Raw genomic sequence first — 17,651 nt, forward strand, 5'->3', positions numbered from 1 at the left:
AATTTCACGACGGTTGCTGTCCCCCCACGTTTGTGAATTATGGGGGCAGTGGGTAGCTGTGAATCCGACATTGCATTGTAATCCGAGACTGGCGTTCAGCCTCAATGTTCGGGCCTTTATTCAAATCCCAAAGGCACCGCCGGTATTATTAGGGTTCAGGGCTAATGCCTGTGCTCTCATTTATTTCCATTCACCTCTCCTAGGAATACTTGCTTCGTTTTTTCTTATTTTCTCTGTCGAAAATCGAGGCAATTTTTTTTTCTTTTTTAGGCAAATTAAAAAATTTGAGCGAGACCGCCCAGTTTCAAACTTTATGGAAAAATAAAAAAATAATTGGCGGCCACGGTAAACATGGGGGTTGTGTGCGGGGCAGGAGCCTGCACGGGGACAGGGTGCTGTTTGAAGCGATGCCCTGGGTACCCAACCCTATCCAGAACCTATAGGGTACCACAGCTATAGGGTACCGACCCTATTTAGAACCTATAGGGCACCACACCTATAGGGCACCAACCCTATCCAGAACCTATAGGGTACCAACCCTATCCAGAACCTATAGGGTACCAACCCTATAGGGTACCAACCCTATCCAGAACCTATAGGGTACTAACCCTATCCAGAACCTATAGGGCACCACACCTATAGGGTACCAACCCTATCCAGAACCTATAGGGCACCACACCTATAGGGTACCAACCCTATCTAGAACCTATAGGGCACCAACCCTTTCCAGAACCTATAGGGCACCACACCTATAGGGTACCAACCCTATCTCGAGCCTAGATTGGCAATGGTGACACTTGGAACCCGTTATTGCCCTAACCCTCATTGGTGTCAAATAAGGCCCTTGCAGCAGAATTTAAATCAAGGAAACACACAGAAATGCCATTTGTGGGTGTTCGATGGGGTAAAGCTACCTTTGTAAGACGTAAAAAAATAATGCATTTAGTTAATTCTTACGAGTAAATTCAAGCCTCTAGCTCGGTGATGATCATGTTAATATTGACTCGGGCAAATACGAGTTGCTGAACAGTGACTGTAAAAGGTTGTTCCAGCGGCGAGCTGTAAACCGATAAGGCAAGTAAATATTTGTCAATTGCCGCTCAACGAACGCGTGGACTTGGACGGCCGCCGCCGCCGCCGTGTACCGACGCTTTGTGCTCTTGAACCCGGGGCGCACACACAGCGCTCACGTTTCATGGAAGACCGCCGGCGGTGGCGGGGAGGGGGGAGAGAAGGTATTTATGGGGAGAAAAAAAATCATGCGGGCACAGCTGCTCGCGAGGGCGGCAAGGCCTACCTGATCACGTATTTAAGTGCAGCGTGTTTGGGATTAGCCGCTTGGTACCTGGGATCACGTGTGATCATCGTGTTTAATTTAACGGAGCCACTCTAAATGCGGTGATCACAAAAGAAAATAGTGCGTCCGTTTCACCGACAACAACAGCAGCAACTTAATTTGTAATCCTTGCTATTAGCCACAATAAATATAATTATAGGTGGGGTGGGTTTCATGGAAAACACATTTACCCATGTCTGGGTACCTCGCTAATAGGCAGATAGATCTATGGTGCGTCGTCATGCTTAAAAGTCTTACCATTTATGTTAGGTACATTCGCCAATTTTTTATTTGTCTCATTATTTAGAGTGGATGCACATTACGACGAGCGATGCTTGAAGCTAGATGCGACGGCCTTGTTCAAGTGAAGTTATTGCAAAGCCTTGATTACAAATGGATTTGCCTCCATTAAATGTGGATGCAGAGCACGCACTTTGTAGCCGTTTTGTGTTCGCCTCACATTCTAGTGCGGCAGGGTGATGGAATGGTGGCACACTTGCCTCACAGCAGGGAGTCCTGGGTTTGATTCCTGACTCGGGGTGCCTTTCTGCGTGGAGCTTGTTCCTTTGCTCTTCTTGGGATGGGTTTCCTCCTGGCTCTCCGAATTCTTTCCATCGAACTAAAAAAAAACTTAAAATGTAACTTCCTACTGGCCAAGGAATCCCAATGCTGATTTCTCAAATTTGTAATTGCGCACAGCAAGACCGCCGCGCTCCCTCCTGGGAAAAAAAATATTTTCAGGACCTTCCTGGAAGAGTCTTGGGAGTGGTGAGGCTTTCGTGATGAACTAGCGTGACAGTGATTTATTCTACGCTCTTTGCTCGATGAAATGCATTCTTTTCTCTTTCAGTACTGCACTTTTTTTTTTATTTCAGGCCCACTGAGTTACTATACATCTCTTTTTCAGAAGTGACCACAAATGATAGCCCAACGACATGGCTTATCATGTGGAAATGTATAGCAGCCAAATACTCTGAACGTACGTCGATTCTTAATGCGGAAGAAAAAAACCCAGAGGACCCTGAGAAAAATCCACATGACCACGGAGAGAGAGAGACACGCAAACTCTAAATATACAGCAGGGGTCGGGGTTGGGATCAAACCCACCACCTCCTGTATACCAGGTGAGGTAGTTAACATCTCCTAGCCACCATGGCGCCACATGGCAGGAGCCATTCTCTGTACAACAACTGGCTGGCGGGCTGCGGACGGGCTACCAGTGAAGCGGTACTCGGCGTATTGTCCTCCAAGGGATTGTAAGCCCAATTGAACCCCCGCCCCCCACTGGGATTCAAACTCGCAATCATCCAATTACGAGTCTGGTGTTCTAATCAAAGGGCCCAGGTAACAATGAGCTCCACTAATTATTCCCATGCACCGAGCACTCGCTGCCAAATTGTCCGTCTCAATTTACTCGCCGGCTGATAGAGACCGCGGCGGCGCGTCTAGAGGAATGTCCTTCGAAAGCCCCCGGTCTCGAGGAGCGGCGGTGTGTGGAGCAACGCGTTGGCCGGGCGGGCGGGCGTTCTGCGACAAGGCGCCGTCGATTCGTCAGGCTGCAATCGACTCCGTTCACGTTCGTGATGCGTGCATTTATGATAACGCCGCGGGGTAGTTCAAGTTCATTTATTAGGTATAGCCCTGTGAGCCATTCGGCTCTTGAATCGGGTGCAACCGCAACAAACATGAAACAAAAACATGAACAAAAAAACATCTTAAAGTGAATATGTGACCGAGTGCAAACAGAAAATCCAAGAAAAGACAGCAAAATATTGCAGAAAAAAACACCGTACACCAACGCAGTGTGCAAAAATCCCAGTGGGATGCAAATCAAATAACCAACAACAACCACAAGACAACTTAGATCAAGGCCATCAGTCTAACTCTGTACTACAACAAACAAACATGGCTAAACCAATACACTTTTCGAAATCAGTTAGCTGAAATCAGTTAGCTGGGTGTTGGATTTGGGTGAGCGTACTGCTCCGTGAACCCGGCAACCACTCGCATCAGTGGTGAGGCGATATCTCAAGCGGTCCCAGGCCCTCCCCTTCACCAACCCCCATTGACCAGCGTGGTGAAGTATGGTCGAACAAATTTCGCCATGGGCATAGCGCGGGGGAAGCCGTCATCCAGTAGAGGATTGACAAAGGGCTGTAAATTATTATTATTATTATTAAACATGTAGGCATTCGTGACCAATATTATCCATAATATAGGTGTTTTGGGTTAGATAAAATTAGTTTTAAAAAATGTTAATTCGATGAACTAGTAACGAATTGGCACGTTTTGTCTACGTGACAGATCTTTACCAATTGGCTGTGACGGGTGGTGGCGAGTTTAACGACACTTTTATAATTGACCCGACCTAACCCAACAAAAACCTCATGGATTATCATTGTTATATTTTAGACTCTACGTGGAATTCATTAATGTGACCCTCACGGCCACAATTCACCACTGTTCAACAACAAGTGATTGTTGGGTGAAATTGTGGCCCTGAATCGCAAGGGGGGGGGGGGGCGGTGGAGACGGTGGGCCCACATCCCTCTAGTCGCTCACCACAGAACAACAGCAGCAGCAGCGCAGTTGCCGTGGTCGCACTTGAGAAGTATCGCGGCAATCGCCAAATAAATATAAAGACTTTAAATAAACACACAGCTGCCAGTTTAAAGCCTCGGTATATTGACCGTGTCTTGCATGCATGTAGCGCTACTCGGTGTGCGTGCGTGTGTGTGTGTGTGCGCGTGCGTGCGTGCGTCTTTCACTTGAGAAAGCTCCCGTGCGTGCGTCTTGTACGTGGACATCCAGACCCGTGTCAGAATTAGAAAATGTATTTATACTGGAGGAATCCCGATGAGCTTATGAAGCTCTTTGGTTCACAGATGTTCAGTTGGGTCGGGCCAGAACATTATAACAACAAACAATACAAACAAAAACACGATGGGAGTTCACAGTACAAGAAAGGCAACAAATCACCCAAAGACATACTAATGAAACTAACCCATCACCATCCCACCAGGAAAAGCCCCCTGAGGCATCGTACATCCCTTGCTCAATCCGCTGCTGGATTAAAGCCTCTCGGCGCCGTGCGCCGCTCGTGGCCGTAGTTTGACCGTGCTCGACACTCGTCGCCGGGAGTCGGTGAACGACGGAGCCCGGTGGTGGCAAGCGGCACCGCTTCATATTGCCGCTCGCCCACTGATCAGCGATCAGCAGCCGTGGCCGCTCGCCGCACTCGAGTCAAAGACGGTCACCGCGTCGTTCGCTTTCAGACGCGCCCCTGCGGCCGTCTGGAATGCTCTTCCATACGATATTAGGAAGCCGCTGGGAAGGTGTGCGCTTTTAAAGCTCGATCGAAAACAGATTTCTTTCGAACTGCTCTTTGTGTGTGTTTAGTTTGTTGTCCTTCCCCCGCACCTCCGATTAGTGCGGTTGGCTACGTATGACGCGAAAGAAGTTGAACATACATCCTTACATTGCCGGGTTCACAGCTTGGTGCATGGACCACTGTGCTTCCACTGCAACCTTATGTACATGCGAGCGCGCACGCGTGTGTGTGTGTGAGATTCATTTCAATTTGGAGCTCATCCACATCGTGGTCAACTTTTGCAAACGATGCCAAGGCTCCTGGACATCCACTTTGCAGGGGGGTATTAAGTGCTTTGGTAACAACATAAATTACGAGGCATGGACATGCATGCATACTGGGCCAGTGGGGAGCTTACCAACGGCTCGGCTGTTATAAAAGGTAAAAAAAACACGAGGTAATAGTTTGGTTCTACGATCGCTTGCTGCACTGGAGGAAGCTCTGGCCAGGCCCATCTCGGTGGTATCTTCACCTCCTCTTCCACACTGGTCAGACATCCGGGGAGATGGAGGAGTACCCACACTTTGCCCCACCGCACTTGACCCGCCAATCTACGAACCGCGCCACCGCCGCCATTATACTGCCGAGTTGGAAGTGGCGTATCGGATTCGACAAACCTGCCCATCGCTTCAGCTGCCTCGCCGCGAGATTGAACCAACGGCATCTGGATTGCAAGCCCAGCGTGATGGCCATTCCATCACGGCAGCACATCCCCCGGGCTGTTATAAACGAAGCGTTAATTCATGACCACAAGGCTTCACAGCTGCTTACTTGTATATTAACGGTTCCGTAGGAAGAGGAGGCCAACTTGTTCGGGTCAGAGCACTGGGCCAGCATCAAGAACCTTGAGTTTGAATCCGGGGGCTTCAGCCGCCAGTGATAAAAGCAAATTCTCTCCGAGGAGAAGATTTGTTGATGTCAGACCAGTCCTCAGTGGCTGGCCAAAGTAGCCACCGCATTAAATCTGGTTTCCCCTCACTTCATCTTATTCCAGCTCTCGAGGCTTCAAAATGTCTGTTTGATTGACATGCCATTAGCAATCTCTTATAGGGCATTAAACTAGCTGTCCCGAGCCCGAGCGCGGTTAAAACGCCGCTCGAAGCGACTTTAAGTAGTCGTTACGTGACTTCACCTTGCCGGGCCGTTTTCCCCACACACCGTTTATCTAGAGTTCCCCCGTGTTCATGTGTTAATCTCAAGACATAATTGGAATATGAAAAATAAATATAAACTTGCTAAATACATATATTCCCACGCATATATCGGTTCTCCCTTGCTACCAAAGGGCAGCGATGCATTCTTTCTTTTACACCACACCCAGAGAGCAAGGGGAATACATTGATCTTGGATCAGGCGAAAGTGGGTTTGTTGACATCTACCAGTAAGCAGGCGACGTGGCCTTTGATGCTTAGCTAGCGGCAAGGCTCGGACCACTTAAGATGGGGGGGGGGGGGGCAACTTGGGAATGTTGGACCAAGGGCATTAGAGATTCCACAAACGTTCACGAAACTTTTCGTGCCCCGAAAAAATCCTGGCTGTGTTTCCAACCTTTTCGCTGAATTAGGGTAGACGCTGTGCATTGCCAGACTCCATTGGGAGTTCAGAACCAGTGGTGGGAATTAAAGTTTCCTACGGTTTGGGACCGCACCGAGGGATGATTTGTGTGCTCGATGCAAAGCGTTTGGGCTGCCGAGTTCGCTGTTCGGATGTTTTGCAGAGGCAGATTTGTTGAAAATTCCTTCTAAACTTGGAGGCGGATGCAATTTTATTTTTAGCGATTCTATCCCGGCTGAAATGACCGTGAGAGAGCGGTGCTCATCTCGCTCCTGGGAAATTTCACACGGCTGTGCCAGTTGCGGAAATTCCACATTGTATGATGGTGGAAGTCTTATCTGTAGAATGACTACGATTGAGTTCCCGTGAAGTGGTGTTACGTTTCTGCCGTTAAAGCCTCGTAGTGATTCTTTTGGCCGGTGTCGGGATTTAGTTTCCCAAGCCACGTGCCGGGGCGCCACGCTGACGAGATGTTAACTACCTCGCCTGGTACAGGAGGTCATGGGTTCGATCCTGACCTGAACGCGTGGCTATTTGGAGTTTGCATGTGCTCCCCGTGGTCACGTGGATTTTTCTTCAGGTCCTCTGGTTTTTCCCTCCACATTTAGACTCAACATCACTCGTTTAGAGTATTTGACTGCTATAAATTTCCACACGATAAGCCGCCACATCGTTGAAACTCGGTGGGCCTTACCTGGTAAAATAAATCTAGTTTTCGTTTAGTTCCCTGTGACGCAGCACAAGATGTTTGCGTTTGATTGAGTCTCGCTTTAACGAGGCTCCAGATATGGAGGATATTTGCTTCACGGACTGTATATTATTTTTCAGGGAGGATGGGTTTTTTTATTTGCATTGAAGATTAAAGCTTTGACAAATGGCTCATCTGATCGTTTCACAAGGTCTTACAATCAAAAGAAATGTTACGTGTATTATGTATGACGGGATTTGGGGTTTTATATGTATCGTTGTAATTCTGCTGCTAAAAAGGTTCGCATTGATGCAAAGCCTAGTTTTATTTTTGTTCAGAGTTTCCACATTGTTTGAAAGGCTCACTCTTAATAAAGTTTTGTTCGTATATATTTTGTTTTATTCGCCCCTATTTATTGCCGAAAATTATTAGAACTGTTTGGTGCTAAGCCCAGTGGTAGAGGCCCCTAAATATTCCCCTCCCAGAGGCCACTCGTGGAGAATGACATTTTCCGGTCGTATTTTATTTTCTTCATTTGCCGCGGAAAATATTGCTCCTCATTGTAAAGCATAGGCAATAAACAAGCAGGAAGCGAGCATTCTACAGCATCAATTCCCACGGTGCTCTCTGACCCGTCCGCCTCTGGGTTTTTCTATGATATTAATATTTTTTTGATTGCCGTCGGTCGTCCACGTGGCTACGATTCGTGGCGAACAGCTACCCGTTGTAGTTCCACTTTGATGTCAGCTGCCGGATAAAAGCTGTCAATACATCTGTGTGTGCGTGTGACTTTGCGCGCGTGCGCACACACACACACGTCACGTTTATGCAAAGTCGTGTGTCGAAGGCCTTCGACGCTTCACGTGGCCTCAAAGTGCACCTGGCCTGGCGCACGCGCCGCGGTGACGTCACCGTCAGCGGCGAATGGCGGGGTGTTGTTGTTGCATCGTGTGGATTTGTCGTGGCCTATCGCGCAGCCCAACCGTATGCTGCGGAACGCGTGTGAGCAAAGCCGCCGCGCTTGGCGTGCGGGAGACGATTTTACACGGGGATGCCGCTTTGGTAGTGGGGGCACAGATAACGGAATTCAGCACGGCGCTTGCACTTTCCACGCGAGTCAAATTTGAAGAAGGAAAAAAAACGCGGCACGTTCGTCAAAAAACACCGCGGCCTTGAATCTAAATATGCGCACAACGGGGTCACGTTTTGGGCAATGGGCCCCTCTTAATGATACACAAGTGATTCGTGTGCTGTAGGTCGACTTAGCCTTAAATGGTTACCTGGTGCCATGTGTAAGAGTCGGCGCTTGCAAGACTTTGATCGTGTGCGTATCAGTGGCCGTACCCCACCCCGTTAGGTGCAATGCTGGCTCTAGCAGGTGCTCACTGAACAGCATTTCCCCCCCAACAGTCGATGAGGATACTTGCTAGCAAGGTGCACCTAGCCCGGCACCGATACGCACAATTGGAAATTGCTGGCTTTGTGGTTTTAATGTAGCGGTAGGGTGGTGCGACGGCTAGCACACAAGTCGTACGATCTCAGCAAGACTCATTTGATTTCTGCCCACGCGCAAACAACAACATTGCAAATTCGTACAGGGAACCTTGCATCGGGGGGGGGGGTTCCCCTTAGGGGTGTCGGCGTGAAATGAATTCCTGCTGCTGCGTTGTGCCCGTGGCCATCGTCAGCAACCCGGAGACGGACGTGGACGTGTGTGAACACGCCGCCGGCCATTCCCATCTCCCTTGTGTGAGCCGCACAAGGGCCTTTTCCAGGCGCTCGCCGCGTAATCGCGCCACGGTGGCTAGGAGATGTTAACTCCCTCGCCTGGTATACAGGAGGTTCATTGGTTTTGATCCCGACAGTGACGCTTGCTGCTGTATATTTGGAGTGTGCGTGCCTCTCTCTCTTTCTCTGCCCGTGTTTGTGTGAATTTTTCTCCGGGTCCTCCGCATTTTTTCCTCGCATTAAGAATCGACGTACATTCAGAGTATTTGGCTGCTATACATTTCCACATGATAAGCCACTTCGTTGAGCTGTCCTTTGTGGGCAGGTCGCTTCTGAAAAAGAGCTGTATAGCTCAGTGGGCCTTACCTGGTAAAATTAAAATTGTTTAGTTTAGTCTGAGGAGCCAAGAGAAGTACGTCAGAATCAGAATCTTTAATTTGACTGCAGGAGGAATCCGATGCGCAACTAAGCTCTTGTTCACAGATGGCCAGTAGTTGTCCAATTGTCCTTGGATGGGATACGCTGACGCAAGGGGCCGTGATGTATGAGCCACATTGGCATTGGAATGGCAGCTCGAGAGAGACTGAGTGAGGTCCTTTCTGGTAGCCTGGGACCACGGGGAAAGGCGACGACTGCACGCAGAGGTCTTTATCCGGCAGTGAATAAACGATGATTATAATTATAAAATGTCGGCTGTCAGAGCTCATACGTAATTTTGATGCTTGTTTATTGGCTTGGGTTGGGTCATGTGCTGCCAGTTGTGCCAAAGTTGTTTTCATTAATCCTCCACCATCATACAAACGTGACGAATCTCCATATAAAACGTGCCAAAACAAATATGGATGGATGAATGATTGTGATGCAATTGGTGACGATCGTGTTTGTGCGTGTGTGTGTGCGCATGCATATTTACATAGTGCATCTGCCAGCCATCTCGGTCAGTCAACCCATGGCACCTAGGTCTGTTCCGTGACGTCCTACCAGCGAGCCTTCGACACTACACGTGGTCTCAATGTGCACCTAGCGTGGCACAGGCGCCGTGGTGACGTCGCCGCCACTTAGTTATGGAACGGAGGTTGTTATATGTACATGCAGCCCATGATGTTGATCGACTCCCGATTCACTTGAGTGCCGAGCTATGTGTGCGTGTGAATGCCTGTATGCGTGGCATACTACCCAGCACTACTTCCACCACTGTGCGGCAGTGCGCAAGTATGTATGTTGAACTTCTTTCGCACCGTACGTAGCCAACTGTGCTAATCGGAGGTGCGGAGAGTGAGAACGCAGTGTGCTTCGGTAGGCCGCGTGCGTTCCGCTCGTACCGCCGTGAAGACTGACGCCCTTTGCTGCCGCCCTGTTCTTGGCAGTGGACGGATGCATCCACAGGTCGGCGGGGTCCCTGCTGAAGGAAGAGTGTCGCTCCCTCGGAGGATGCAGCACCGGCAAGGCCAAAATCACCTGCGGATACCGCTTGCCTTCCAAGTGTGAGTTGCGCTGCACTCGCCACTGGACCGCTCTGCTCTTATGCTTACTCGCTCATCCAAGCACTCGCTCACCTACTTATTCACTCGCGCACCCACTCACCTACTTGTTTACTCACGCACCCACTCACCTACTTATTTACTCACGCACCCACTCACCTACTCATTCACTCACGCACCCACTCACCTACTTATTCACTCACGTACCCACTCGCCTACTTATTCACTCACGCACCCACTCGCCTACTTATTCACTCATGCACCCACTCGCCTACTTATTCATTCACGCACCCACTCGCCTACTTATTCACTCACACACCCACTCGCCTACTTATTCACTCACGCACCCACTCGCCTACTTATTCACTCATGCACCCACTCGCCTACTTATTCACTCACGCACCCACTCGCCTACTTATTCATTCACGCACCCACTCGCCTACTTATTCACTCACGCACCCACTCGCCTACTTATTCACTCATGCACCCACTCGCCTACTTATTCACTCACGCACCCACTCGCCTACTTATTCACTCACTCACGCACCCACTCGCCTACTTATTCACTCACTCATGCATCCACTCGCCTACTTATTCACTCATGCACCCACTAACCTACTTATTCACTGACGCACCAACTCGCCTACTTATTCACTCACGCACCCACTCACCTACTTATTCACTCATGCACCCACTCGCCTACTTATTCACTCACGCACCCACTAACCTACTTATTCACTGACGCACCCACTCACCTACTTATTCACTCACGCACCCACTCGCCTACTTATTCACTCACTCACGCACCCACTCGCCTACTTATTCACTCACTCACGCACCCACTCGCCTACTTATTCACTCATGCACCCACTCACCTACTTATTCACTCACTCACGCACCCACTCGCCTACTTATTTACTCACGCACCCACTCACCTACTTATTTACTCACGCACCCACTCACCTACTTATTCACTCGTGCACCCACTCATCTACTTATTCACTCGTGCACCCACTCGCCTACTTATTCACTCACGCACCCACTCGCCTATTTATTCACTCACGCACCCACTCGCCTACTTATTCACTCACGCACCCACTCACCTACTTATTCACTCACGCACCCACTCGCCTACTTATTCACTCACGCACCCACTCACCTACTTATTCACTCACGCACCCACTCACCTATTTATTCACTCACGCACGCACCCACTCACACTGCTGCACTTGTGAATTCCCTCTCCAATCATCGCCGTCTTTTTTCCCAAGCTCTCATCATAACCTTGCTCAATTCTAGAAACGTGATTCTCTTATTTGTTACAACTTTGATAGTGATGTTTGTTGCTGGCATCTTGAGGTTTTTGGGGCCTTTAGTACTGTGCTGAGCAATTTTGTGTAAAAAATAAAAGAATTCTCCCATGCTGGCCCAGATGGAGTGCCGTCGTGGCAAGATGTTAACTACCTCACCTTTTTGAGATGATAAATTCTTCCAAGTCTCCAAATTCTGCTTGTTTCTCCTCCAGTCGTGAATTAAAATTCCCAGTTCCTCGTACGTTATCGTGACGGGGTAATCGTGGTTATTTTCAAGCCACTCCGCCAATCTTATGGAATTAAGTTATTGCTGCGTGTTATTGATTCTGGGAACACGCCTGTGTTGCGAGGGTATAAATATATGTACACATTAGCTCTGCCTTCTTGATGCTAAGCTAATGCATCTCGTGTCATTGTACATCTCCCCAGGTGAGCGCTGTGATTTTTTTCCGTTATTAAATGGAATCTATTACATCAATGCAGAGTTAATGATAACTACATTTATCTGACAAGCGCATCCACGTGTGGTCTCTTGGAAATCGCCTGGTTGACATCAACCCCTGCGGAGTCGTGATTACATCAGTGTCATCTCCAGCTGACTCCAAATGCTTTTGGGACACAAGCCGAGCTTGTAATGGAGCTGGCTGCTCACTAAACAATGTGAAAATAAATTTAAACCAAGCAAAATACCAAGTGCTGCGACTTGATTTAGATTACCCTGCCACTACTCGGTGGCGAGGAGATGTTAACTGCCTCGCCTGGTATACAGCAGGTCGTGGGTTCGATCCCGACCCTTGCCGCCTGTATTTTGAGTTTGCACGTCCACTCTTCCTGTGGTTGTGTGGTATTTTTCTACACGTCCTCTGGCTTTTTCCTCCACATTTAGAAACATACGTCTACATTTCCACATTGTAAGCCACTTCGTTGATGGCCAGGTCGCTTCTGAAAAAGAGCGATATAGTTGAGTGGGCCTTACCTGGTAAAATAAAAATGTTTAGATGGCTCGCGAAGCAGCGATGCGTGCCGCTCACACTTGAACCCCACTGCGAGTGATACGCGCTTTACATGTATCACAGTAGACGTCACCTTTCTGCTGGTTGGACAGAGAGAGAAGGCCAGAAGAATAAACTTTTACGAGGCTTACACACCTTATGCAATGATTGTACGCTTTATCTATTTTACGTCTTAATTTTTCTGTGATTTGCTTTTCTGTCCTATACTTTGCACTCGGATCGTGTTTTTTGCATTGTTTGTTGTTGTAACTTCCTGACCCGCGCCCCGATCCAGACATATGTGAAAAAGAGCTTCCATAGGCTCATCGCATTTCTCCGGGAGAAATGAATATTCTGATTCTGTATTTCTTTAAATGGCGAGGAGCTGCGCACGCACATCGTACACTGCGCTGTGAGCCCAGCGACCCGAGTTTGTTTCCCGGCCAGCATCAGTGGCGAGCGATATCGAAATCGTCCCCGCTGTGTCGCCAACGCGCATGGCCCTGCGTGTGGCGAGTTGTAGTCAAGACATCCCCCGGGACTCGCGCGACGTGCGGAGTTCTTCATCCAGCAGTGGAATGACGGGGGGGGGCGGCTATACACATTGGAGGTTTTTTTTGGGTTAGATCATGTACATATACATGTGTCTTTTTTCGCGATTTGACCACAAAAAAAACCTCTAATGGATAATATTGAACAAGTTCAAGTTCATTTATTAGGTATAGCCCTGTGAGCCATCTGGCTCTTGAATCAGGTGCAACCGCAACAAACAAAAAACAAAAACATGAACAAGAAAACATCTTAAAGTGACGTGTTAAACTGAGGGGGCTATACGTTGGCGATTATTTGTATTTTGACTTGTTCACTGAGAGACCAACGCACCTTGGAGTGTCTCCTTATTTATGGATTACTGCCCAGTAAAAGCTGTGGTTAGAATTACTAAAGTATTCCACCTCCAATAAAGTGAAAGTTAAGATCATATTCTTAGGTTTTTTCGGTAAAGTCACGTAGGTAAAACATCAAAGTTAATGAAAATAAAATAAAACAAAAATCACGACGTTTCGGAGGCAACACAAGTCTCCGTCATCAGGTGGGACCGTCACAGCCGAATTAGCTGCATCAAGCATGATGACGGAGACTTGTGTTGCCTCCGAAACGTCGTGATTTTTGTTTTATTTTATTTTATTTTCATTAATTTTGATGTTTTACCTACGTGACTTTACCGAAAAAACCTAAGAATATGAATCCTTGCAGTCACGAAAGGTTCAAATCTAGAGTTAAGATCATGTTTTATAGGATTTTAACAGATTGCACGTTATTTGCAGATGCTATGAGCTCTTCCACACATCCCTCACAAAATGTCATCGTTTTGGAAGTCGTATAACTCACACACGTGAAGTGTCGCTCTATTCATAGTGCGGGCTACTTGCACATGTTCCAAGATGCCCTGGTCAGATTGGTGGAAGAATAGGCCAAGTACGCTGTCGTGGGGTTTTCCAGGCCCTTCTGCCAGCAGTAGCGGCATGAGTGAGTGATTGCACAGCTGCGCCTTTATCTTGTGGTCATACAAACGCGCATGCCCCATGTGCAGGATTGAACTGCGTCAAATTTATTCTCCAACGGAATGACCAACCATCATAACGTTGTAAGGGGGATAACCTCTTAAGACTTTGTCCAATTTAAATATCTTTGTTTTTGGAACGCACGAAAGTTAACCAACTTCAAGGATTTCAAGCAAAGTCCTTTACATCACCCCCAATGTCACAATCCGAAATAATTAATTGTTGTAACATTTATTTTCTCACGTGTCGGTTTACATTGTAGCTCGTGTGTGCAGGCGTCTTGTCAGAAGGGCTACATATCCATGCACACGTCTCGGTACTGTATTCGATGTGACCTATGAAATCTGCTCGCTTACCCCGCACTGAATTTCGATTTAAAGCTTTCGTGACTGCCGGGACTTCATCTTCTTGGTTCTTTCGGTAAAGTCATATAGAAGGGAAATAATAAAATAATAAGAATAAAACATAATAAAATACAATTCTCACGACGTTTCGGCCACAACGCAAGCAGCCGTCCTCAGGTGAAGAACAGGTCTGTCGGAAAGACAGACCTGTCATTCAGACGCTGTCTTTCCGACAGACCTGTTCTTCACCTGAGGACGGCTGCTTGCGTTGTGGCCGAAACGTCGTGAAAATTGTATTTTATTATTTCCATTCTACGTGACTTTACCGAAAGAACCAAGAAGATGTACCCCGCACTGCATAGCAGTTTTGATATCCTGTGGAATATTAATGAACGATGTTGTTCATTAGCATGGGGCAGGTGGCCAAAACCTGTAACTCTTTCTTCCCTGCCTCGCCAGAAATAAATTTCCCCTGTTATCTCTTTCATTTCATGTCATCCCTGAAGCAGCAGTGATTTCATGTATTCCTATTACAGGTGCATCAAACAAAAATGACTGTGTGCGCGTGTGCGTGTTTGTAAGTGTACACGTGTACATCCAGCCAGTTGGCACAGCGGTGGAGTGAGCGGCGTGGTATCGCAAGGTTGCAAGTTCAAATTCAGGTCCATCATCCCCCCCCCCCTCCCTTGTGGGTATACTTTCCCCTGCCATAGTAATGAGCAGAAAATCACCTGGACTTTGAGTGCTGCAGTTAAAGCAATTTATTTGTAAGCAGTTGCTTGCAAATCCAAATCCCGGTTGCGGGGTAGAATCATTTCATCATTTCTTTGGCTCAGCAAAAACAAGTACCGCTTTCTGGGGATTCATCCGTGCTTGTCCTCTTTATATATATTGGGCCTTCCACAGGAACGTGGAATTTCCACCATTGGATCACAGCTGCTGACAGATGACTAACCATCCTGTGGCATGCTTGAAACAAAGGGGGGGTGACACTTTGACTTGGCTTGACAAGCACATAATTGACTCCATATACCCTCGCATACCTGTATATGTATGGTCATTTCCCATCATTATCCGCACGTAAAGTAATGTAGGAATAATTATCTACTCTCTGTTTATGGACCACATGGAAGTTTGTCTTCTAAGGATCCCGTCCAAGCTTAGCACCAGAAGCTTTTATCCGGCGAGCAGCCTTGTGGCGCAGGCAGGCGCAATCTGATAAGTCGCCTGTTTGTGGTTAATACTGAGAATCCAAACCGCTGTGCGGGACGCCGCGGCTGCTCATGCGAACGTTGTTGTGGGCGGGGTTTTTTTTTACTGCCAAAGCAGCAAGCAGCAGCAGCAGCGCATGACCTGAACACCCACGAACTTGCCAAAGTTGTCACTTTCCCATGGCTGAAAGTAAATAAAAAAAAGTATTGAAAGGCTTTGAAAAAATAAACAGGTTTTTTATTTGGGTGGTTAAATAGTAAACTAATCATACACTTGTCGTGAATTTATACAGAGTGGCTGTAAACGGTGACATCCTTGGAATATTTTGGTTAAGGGCCGGCTGGCTGGCTGGCTGGCCGGATGCTGGGCGAGCGTTTGTGGGAAGTGCTGCAGAAATGGAATATCGCACACCGCGATGGAAGTCGCAGTCATTTTCAGTGCATTCCTAATAAGGTAACGTCACGCGCGGTAAAACAAAACAACGCCCAACATCTGAAGTCTGAGACCTGGTAACCAACCCTTCTCTCTCGGCCCTGGCAAACGTGTCGCTTAATATCGCCGTGTTTGCAACAAGTGTACGGTAGAAATTACATCCCCCCCCCCCCCACCGTGAAGAAGAATGTTAAAGATTTACTGCGCATTTATTTTTGCAGAATTCGTTCAATTGTGCCTCTTCCGTAAGACTAACTACGCGGGTATCACTCGACAGGGAATTACAGCGGCCGTCGTTTATGGGCGGATGTACACTAATAAATAGTGCATGCTTCTCTTATGCACGTGTCAGTGGGAGGTCACAGGTCAATGTGGTGTAGAGGGTTACCGTTCTGCGCTATGAAACCAGCCACCCAAGTTTGATTCGCGCTCACGGCCAACACCGGTGACGACTATTTGAACCGGTCCTGGGCCTCCCCGAGGTCAACTCTGCCTCAAATGAGTACCTGGTGCGGTGTGTAAAAACATCGCCACTGGGGAGACAAAGGCGGCCCGGCGTGGTGCTGGCCACCCACTCCCTCGTGTGCCGTGCCAGCCTTCATAGGTGCTCGCTAACAGCACTTGGTCCTACAGTCAGGGGGAATCTTTGTCTAAAAAAGGCCATCTCACAGCACTAAACGCTTCCAGGCCAACCACAGTTCGGTAGGTAGCCAAACGCACTTAAAGCCTGGCTCTCCCCTGCGTTGAATCCACCTACGATGAACACTGAGCGCTTTGCACGTGAGCACTAGCGAGGGGGGTGAAGACTGCCTCCAGCATTCACTTGCTTGCTTTGTGGCACTGGTTGGTTGACTGGCTGACTGCGAAGAGCTAATTCTGTATCGGGTCACCGAGTCAGGAGAGTTGAGATCCCGAGTTCGAATCTTGGGCAACCACCCGTGGTGTTCTCAATTGAGTTTTATGTCCTTATTATGGGCACTTAATGGCCGGACAAAAGGGCCATCGTGTTAAATTTTGTTCCGGCTTAACGACGTCGTATATTCAGCTCTTCGGGCCAATTTCTTTCGCGTGGTTAAATTGGTTAGATGGCCACGCGACAAATGCTTCTGTCGCAAGGCGGTTTTGAGGCGGTGCGCTTGCTGCCTTGGTGGGTTCAAGAGGCAGTTAAAGGGCTCTCAGAAGTAGTGCTACGTTGTCCCCTTCCACAGGCCATTCTCCAGCATGTGTGCGAGAGATCACAATCGAAGATGATTTGCCTCCTGGCTTGCACCGATGAGCACGGATCGGAATACGCTTGGGACACAAATGAATGCGCGCATTGTTGAGCAAGTGTTCCCTGCCAACATTTTCCCCAGCATTCTCCGCTGGGCGGGGAGGGGGTGGGGAGGTGGAAAAACAAGACAGATTTTCGCGAGTACATGGATTCTATATTTGTAACATTTCACATACTTTCTGGGCAATAAAGCCTGATATGACAATGTTGCTCACGGTGCATGAAGCCGGGGTCCCGCTGGGTAATGTAGTGTAACGCTCAGCTTGCTCAGCCCACATCCCCGGTCTCGACCTGACCAAAAATAACACGCGCGATAGGGGACCCTTATGGGACGGTGCTTCTATTAATCTGCTGCCTACCACAGCG

The 17,651-nt window shown here is 48.2% G+C and overlaps 1 protein-coding gene across 1 annotated transcript in view; it reads left to right on the plus strand.

Annotated features, from left to right (window-relative positions):
* The window catches only part of LOC133341180 (ADP-ribose glycohydrolase MACROD1-like), a 59,633-nt gene that overhangs the window by 23,130 nt on the left and 18,852 nt on the right, over positions 1–17,651 (plus strand). The window contains exon 3 of the mRNA XM_061549634.1: positions 10,044–10,160. Within this exon, the coding sequence (XP_061405618.1) occupies positions 10,044–10,160 (117 nt within the window). The remainder of the gene's footprint in view (positions 1–10,043; positions 10,161–17,651) is intronic.

The sequence above is a fragment of the Lethenteron reissneri genome, chromosome 11 (genome assembly GCF_015708825.2).
Source record: "Lethenteron reissneri isolate LAM-NWPU_2019-01 chromosome 11, ASM1570882v1, whole genome shotgun sequence".
In the NCBI taxonomy this organism is placed as follows: domain Eukaryota; kingdom Metazoa; phylum Chordata; class Hyperoartia; order Petromyzontiformes; family Petromyzontidae; genus Lethenteron; species Lethenteron reissneri.